At 33.6% G+C, this 7,019-nt stretch overlaps 2 protein-coding genes across 2 annotated transcripts in view; both read left to right on the forward strand.

Moving 5' to 3' along the window:
- Positions 1 to 1,053, forward strand: part of LOC140977408 (uncharacterized) — a 1,253-nt gene extending 200 nt beyond the window's left edge. The window contains exons 2-4 of the mRNA XM_073442154.1: positions 124 to 330; positions 412 to 525; positions 680 to 1,053. Coding sequence (XP_073298255.1) covers positions 124 to 330; positions 412 to 525; positions 680 to 1,015 — 657 coding nt within the window. The 3' untranslated portion in view covers positions 1,016 to 1,053. The remainder of the gene's footprint in view (positions 1 to 123; positions 331 to 411; positions 526 to 679) is intronic.
- Positions 1,054 to 3,808: 2,755 nt separating this feature from the next.
- Positions 3,809 to 5,587, forward strand: LOC140976445 (uncharacterized protein At3g27210-like). The gene is made up of 3 exons (XM_073440597.1): positions 3,809 to 4,108; positions 4,687 to 4,767; positions 4,923 to 5,587. The coding sequence occupies exons 1-3, from the start codon at positions 3,994 to 3,996 to the stop codon at positions 5,381 to 5,383; spliced, it is 657 nt and encodes a 218-aa protein (XP_073296698.1). The 5' UTR covers positions 3,809 to 3,993; the 3' UTR covers positions 5,384 to 5,587.
- The last annotated feature ends 1,432 nt before the right edge of the window (positions 5,588 to 7,019 follow it).

Consider the following 7,019-nt stretch of genomic DNA (forward strand, 5'->3'; position numbering starts at 1 on the left):
TTGAGCAATCTACGTTGATACTGGCTTCCCCAAATTATCTTCGTTTATGTTTTGCTATTGATTGCCGTGGAAGGTGCATGGCACCTTGAACCATCTTATTAATCCATGTGTTGAATATAACAGATTGGACATTGGTCTAGATGGCTTACAGATCTCTTTGGCATTGATGATGATGAATTGCCTGAAAACGAGAGTGGCTCAGAAACCGCTGATGATGATGAGCAAAGATCATCTGATACAACATCAAAGCCTTTCCATCTTCTCAATGCACTAAGTGATCTTATGATGCTTCCAAAGGATATGCTATTGAGTCAAACAATTAGAAAAGAGGTTTAGCTTGTACCTTGGAACATTTTTAAGCCAAATTGCATCGTGGTTTCTTTATTCACTAGGTTTTGTTTGTGGCCCTAGGTTTGTCCAACATTTGGTCCTCCACTAATAAGAAGGGTTCTCAACTGTTTCATCCCAGATGAGTTTTGTCCTGACCCAATTCCTGGAGTTGTGCTTGAGGCCTTGAATTCCTGGGTAGAATCATCTGTGAAGAACCTTAATTTTTATATCATTAATTTTTTGTTTCTTTCTCCTTGCTGCATTTCTTTTACCATTTCGATGGTACTTGCATTCGTTACAGTGGAATTATTGATTCATGAAAGTATGGTCCATTATAATGAACTCTCAGGATTCTTTCGATGCCGAGGAAGATTCCATTATGACCTTCCCATGTGCGGCAGCACCAGTTGTGTATGAGCCACCATCAGCTTCTTCTATTGCCGGCTTCTCAGGTGAAAGTGATGGCCATTCTTTGCTGACACGAAATGGATCCTCGCTACTCAAGAAATCTCAGACGAGCGATGATGAGCTTGATGAATTAGATTCACCATTGAAATCTGTCCACCTTGACTTCTCCCAGTCATCTCCATCTTCTGTAAAGCCTACTTGGATATCAAACAAGAATGGAAGCCTAAATGCCGTAAGATATCGACTTCTTCGGGACATATGGATGAACAGTGAGTAAACCCCTTGGCCCTGTATTGCATGCGAACCAGCAAATTCGGCTGCTGAAAGTGGCGGAGATGAGAGAACCATGTGATGTCAGTAGGAATAATATGTATAGGCATTAAGTTGTGTTTTTTTTTCCCTGTGCTTTCTCTTTTCTCTTCTTGAGATTGCTTTTGATGCACACGCACGAAGAATTTGTTGCAAACGAATTTCCTTTTTATGTACATGTTATTGACCTTACAAAACTGTTGTTCCCTCGGCCGTTTCGCTTGTATCTTCTCTGTTTTCAGAACCTTTGACAGAAACACCGAAAGGGTTCCGATCATTAAACAACCCACTTTAACCAAACTAAAATAACAAACGGAAAAACATGAGAATGCAATGCAATATCTGACACACAAAGCTTATTAATTGGGCAAAAATATTTTCCAAGAAAGATGCTATACCATAAAATTTACTCATTTAATCTCATGTAACTTATCGTTTTGCAAAATTCTGCTGTCGGCTCGTCAGTTTACACTCATTTCGGTGAAAATATGCTACAAAAAGAACTCTACACGTCTCTTAAATCAAAACTGGATATACTCGCTACAAAAACAATTCAACAAACTCTACCACACCAATATTCTTGTAGATACAATTACACCAGAGTGAAACAAGCCCGTGTTGTTTTCTATTACTATTTTCTTCAAGTTCTCGGTTTTTTTCGTACTGAGATTAATCATTAACAGCAATGAAGATTGACAAGAAAAGTTCTTATTTTTATCACCGCCATCTGTTTTCCTTGTGTGGGGATTTTGCCTTCTTGTTTGCCCTTACTACCAAGTACAATCATTTAGTTTTTTCTTCGATAAATTTGTTGAGATGCTAGTTCACTTTCCATCATTTGACCATTCTTGATTTTGAAGAAGATGATGCAACATCAAACCGATAAGGTTCTATTTACTTTGATGACTTTAGCTCTCCATTCTTAAAATAAGTGAACATTATTAAGATGAGAGTTACGTTTCTTAATTAAGATGAAAGCAAAAGTAATAACACTCCCCATACTTTAGTTCAAAAGATTGTATTTGAGTTTTTTGTAGAGTAACCAATTTTTTAATATAAGGAAAGTTAGTTTAAAGATAAATAATGTTATTAACATTTTTTTAGCGTAAATAGCACTCTTCTTCTTATTATCTACCTATATTATCAAATTTTTATATATCACTCTGAATAAGGAAAAAATCATTAATTTGAAAATAATAAAAATTATCAAGTTTAGATAATTATTTCAATTGTGTGTAAATAAAATTTGAGATGTAACAATGATAAAAAAAACACATCTATTAAAGGCGAGCGTAGAAAATAAGGTCAATCCACTTCGAAACTTAAAAAAAAAAAAAAAAAAAAAAAAAAAGTCGATATTTTTGTAAAAAAATTGAGTACAATTTTAAAATAAAATGTTTTATTTTTAAACTTTAATTGAATTTTAAACACTAAATGCTGACATTACAAAAATTTTAAATATAATTTCCCTAATTTGCTACATATGTTCCTTAACAGTAGTTGTGCATAAAAAAAATAAAAGAGATTTAGCAAGAAACCTAGAAAAATTACTTTCAATTATACCTTTTGCAAAAATAAACTATCCAATTGCCATTTAATCAGAAGTTCATATACATTGTTTGCTATGTAGCGCGTGTCAGGCACTTGAATGTACCAAAATTCTTAAATATAAAAATATAAGGTAAAATCGATTTTTTAATTGAATCGTGTATCAATTGAGTTATTTATAATCGTACATATATTAAAATTGTCTACTTATCAATAGTTTGTGTACCAAATTATTTTTTACTATATATTATATTATTAAAGTTGAGACATCAATAATATCTACTTTTGGTGAATTGATCTCTCATGCATAACAATTTTTCCCCAAAAATAAAATTATTTTTTAAATAAAACAAATTATAATAAACCAATGATTAAAAAACACAATAAATTAGAAATTCAAGCATTAACTTTAAATAAATTTACTGTAATCTCATTATGTTACATATATAAAGTTATTTTAAATAAAGATAAACCTATATTTTATATTCAAAAAAAAATTTAATTTACGTCGTGTATGAAATTTTACTAGTTCTATATGAAATTTCACGCCATCGGACTGACGATTTGGTCTGATAGTATGGCAAGTTCATAAATTGTCGTCAGACTTTTCATAAATTGTGAAAATAATGATATTATTTTTATTTTAATATAAATTAAATTAACTGAAAAAGGAAATTATCGTAAATGCCGAAAAATAAAAATAAAAAAATATATTATACAAACACACACCATGTAAATCAAAATTATATATGTGTTATCTATCATAAGGATCTTACACCACAACTTATTATATTCTTCTGAAATTGTATTATATTATTCTGAAACTATTTTACAATCAAGTTCTTTTCCTTTATTATTTTTTTTAAAAAAAAAAAGTATTTATCGTGGGAAAATGGTGACATCCCTTTCAAGACCGGAGAAAGGTTGGTTTTTTCAACACAATGAAAATTAACACAGGATTATGATAATTGTATGCAATTTTTGTATTCTTCTTCTTTTTCAAAACACATTAATTTCCAATATGGACCCACCCCAAATGAATATTCTGTTAATATAACAAAATTAAGTTTCTGGAATTTCTGATTTCTAGAACAGATAAACTTATAGTGAAAAAATGTATTTAATTAGCAATAATAAGATGAAGATTTCGGGTGGGATGTGATGAACAAGGAAAGACTTGCAATAATAATATTGTATCAAAAGTCATTAATGTCAATTAATTTTGTGGAACCTTTCAACTACCTTGGTTGAGTTTTCACACCCCACTTTAATCCCGGCCCTTCTACTTCTACTTCTACTTCTACTTCACTCATGGCAGCAGCAACGTTAAGCTACTTCTCACCCAGACCAAATATAATGGCAAATTTGTGATTTTGTAGACTAGTTTGTGTTGATGGGATGGGTTCGTGTGTGTCGGCCGTCAGACCCCGCTTCTCATTCGGCTCCAAAAATGACAAGGTCATGCTCAACGCCGTCGCTGAGCTTCCAACCAAGTCCCACTGCTCGCGCTCCGGTATGGCAATCATAATTTCATCCTTATGATGTCTGCAGTTTGTTCTTTTCCACGATCCCATATGATCCACCACTCCAAAGATTTGATTTTTTGAACTCGCTAGGCGTTTATGATGTATGTCTTATGATGTTTTATGATTTAAAGAATGGGTATTTAACCTGCCTAAAGAGTTCATTAATCTAAAGTTATTAGACCACAGATATTGAACACAGAGACATGTCACAGTGCTTCATTGTACCTAATTTATTAATTACACTTCTGAAATATTTTGAACATTTTTTAAATTGATATTTCAAGTACATTAATGGACAAAAACTATGTTGTTAAACATTGTCACTCCTTAGATTCTGTTGTTCTCTGTGTTATTGTAAGTTTCATCTAGCATAGGTGCCGAGTTCGTTTCTTTATGTTTCGAACAATGAAGCTAATTGGATGCCAATTTTACACGGTTTGAGTTGTGGCTTAAAAAAGGCCTACATTTAGAACTCTTTGGTTTCTGTTCTCCACTTCATTCTGATGTGTAATGTTTCACGGATCCATTTGTGATATGACGTGATATGGTTTTGATTTTTATGCAGGTAGCAAAGAGGAAGCCTTCTTTGACTCTCAACCTTGGTTAGATTCAGATGGGGAAGATGACTTTCTCAGTGTTAATGGTGGTAAGGAAAAAATCCAACAGCATTTGTATTTTGCAAACGAAATTTGACCTTGGGCTTCCACCATCCTCCCCCAAGGCCCCAACAAGCATTAAGATCCTAAATTTTCTGTACTTTTCATGAAACTAACCCTGCATAATGGTACCTTTTCTTTGCAGATTTCACGCCTTCTCAGGGGAATACTCCAGTTCACCCCAGCTTCTCAGTTGGTAACCCACGAGCAAATGATTCCTTCATTGTGGAAGGAACTCTTGATTCCATACCTTCGCCATCTAGCCCGGATAAGAAAAAGAGACTTTCTGAGCTGTTTAAAGAGAACTTACATGCTGACCAGTTCGTCAATGAAGAAAATACGACAGGGTGGGGAAATGCGGTTCCTGCAAATGTCGAAACTAGGGCGACAGGGGTAGTCCTCCAATATCCAAAATCTACAAATGGGACCCCTTATCTCTCTGGAGCTAACTCTAGGGGCAGTAGTGAAAGAACTCCCAATGGATTGTTCGAAGCAGACGAAAACTCAGTGAAGTCTGCACAATGTTGCCTTCCGAGGTTGCTTTCAAGTCGTAGCTTCAACGAAAGGAGAAAGAGAATGAGCCCTGCCTGGAATCTTGGCTCATAGATATCGGCTGGTATCTAAAATTCGGCACCATGCTTATGGTGAGACTGATTCCCCTTCACTTTTGAGAATGTATCTAATTTAGAAATGAGGATACAAAAAATGAGGAATATGTTGAACCATGCTAGAACCTCGCAAAACTAAAGTCTTGTGTAGCCTGGGAATTCAAATACAGGCGCAAGAGAAACTTGTCAAAGTTCCATAATATTTCTCGTTGTCTGCCTATCTAGTTTAAACTTGTGAGGTAATTCGAGTGTGCACGTTCTTTGTTGCACGAGAATATTACTTTTTGTACCATACATAATGCAGATTGATGTATGAATCAACAGTTTGTTTTTGACCGATTGGTGAATAAGTAATACAGTAGGGTAAGATGAAAAACCGTTTTATATCAAGAGCCCAAAACCATGCTTGTTGGGACATATGCATGTATATTATGGCAAAAGAGGATTCCATTAATCATATCCAAATTTAAATTTAAAATGGTTCATACAGATAATTAATAGCCCAGCAATACAAATCAAATCAGATAGCACACCAAAACAGGGGAATCAACTCGGCACTTCATCTTAAAACTGTTCTGTTATGGTAGCCTGAAGAGGGGGAAACAAAGATTGGTGACAGCTGTATGTTCGGGGAATCTTCAAACTATAGTATGTATGTATGTATGTATCCAACTACATCTTCTTCTGATGTATGTTGTATTTTATTTGTCTTGTTGATGGTTTTTTTTTCAGATATCCATTCCTTGTTGCGATGTAATAGTTTGTCTCTGGTCATCTTTGAAACGGAACATAAATTTAAATAAATGAAGACATAGATAGTGATATTCAAAATAGACTTCCTTGTAGTTTTAAAAAATAAATCTGGTATTCAATATTAACTTTTAAAGAGTCATCTATATGTATTCGAATTTTCAATAGAATTTTAATGTGATTCATTAAAATACATACATTAAAGCTTATAGTAAACCTATAAATTGTATTTGTTTCAACCCAAATATTTGGATAAGTTTTTAAAGTTTATAATTCATACACAAGTTTTTTTCTCTATCTCTCCTCTCGTCTTCTCTCATAAGATCTATCTCTATCATTCTCTCTAAATTTCAAAATGTATCACTATGTATATTTTCTTTTTTTTCTTGTAAGATTTTTATTTTTTTGGTTGACTGTACATTTAATAATTTTTAATTTTAATATGATAGGAAATTTTTTGGTGAAAGATGCCTCCATGGGTCCTCTTAGAGAGGCTCTCAGACAGGGTACTGACATGACAAATCTTAAAAAGGAGGATACAAGACTAGTTAACCTTCTGGTAATCCGGCCTCATTATGATACTCAAAAGAAATAATTAGGACTTGTCATTCTAAGTGCTTTTATCAAAACTTGGATAATCCAAATTCTAACTCGTCCAGGACTTCAAGAAAGCATTACAATCAAGAAGTGAGGCCTTCAGTCTCATCGAACGAACTCGGTACATATGAGAACTGGAATGAGCAATTTGGTAGCTTATCCTCATAAAAGGCTCATAGACAGGCAGGACAAAAAATTTCAGTGAGTACGACTATCACCGCTGAAGCTCAGAAATAGCATACTTAATTTCCTTGTATTTTAACCAGTTTTATGTTAGTTTTCTGTAG

The sequence above is a fragment of the Primulina huaijiensis genome, chromosome 5, assembly GCF_012295235.1.
Source record: "Primulina huaijiensis isolate GDHJ02 chromosome 5, ASM1229523v2, whole genome shotgun sequence".
NCBI lineage: Eukaryota > Viridiplantae > Streptophyta > Magnoliopsida > Lamiales > Gesneriaceae > Primulina > Primulina huaijiensis.

Excerpts from the sequence above, each read along its gene's own strand:
- LOC140976445 (XM_073440597.1), top strand. The coding sequence starts at position 3,994 with ATGGGTTCGTGTGTGTCGGCCGTCAGACCCCGCTTCTCATTCGGCTCC. Across the intron at positions 4,109-4,686 it reads GTCCCACTGCTCGCGCTCCG|GTAGCAAAGAGGAAGCCTTC; the intron begins GTATGGCAATCA and ends ATTTTTATGCAG. Across the intron at positions 4,768-4,922 it reads CTTTCTCAGTGTTAATGGTG|ATTTCACGCCTTCTCAGGGG; the intron begins GTAAGGAAAAAA and ends TTTTCTTTGCAG.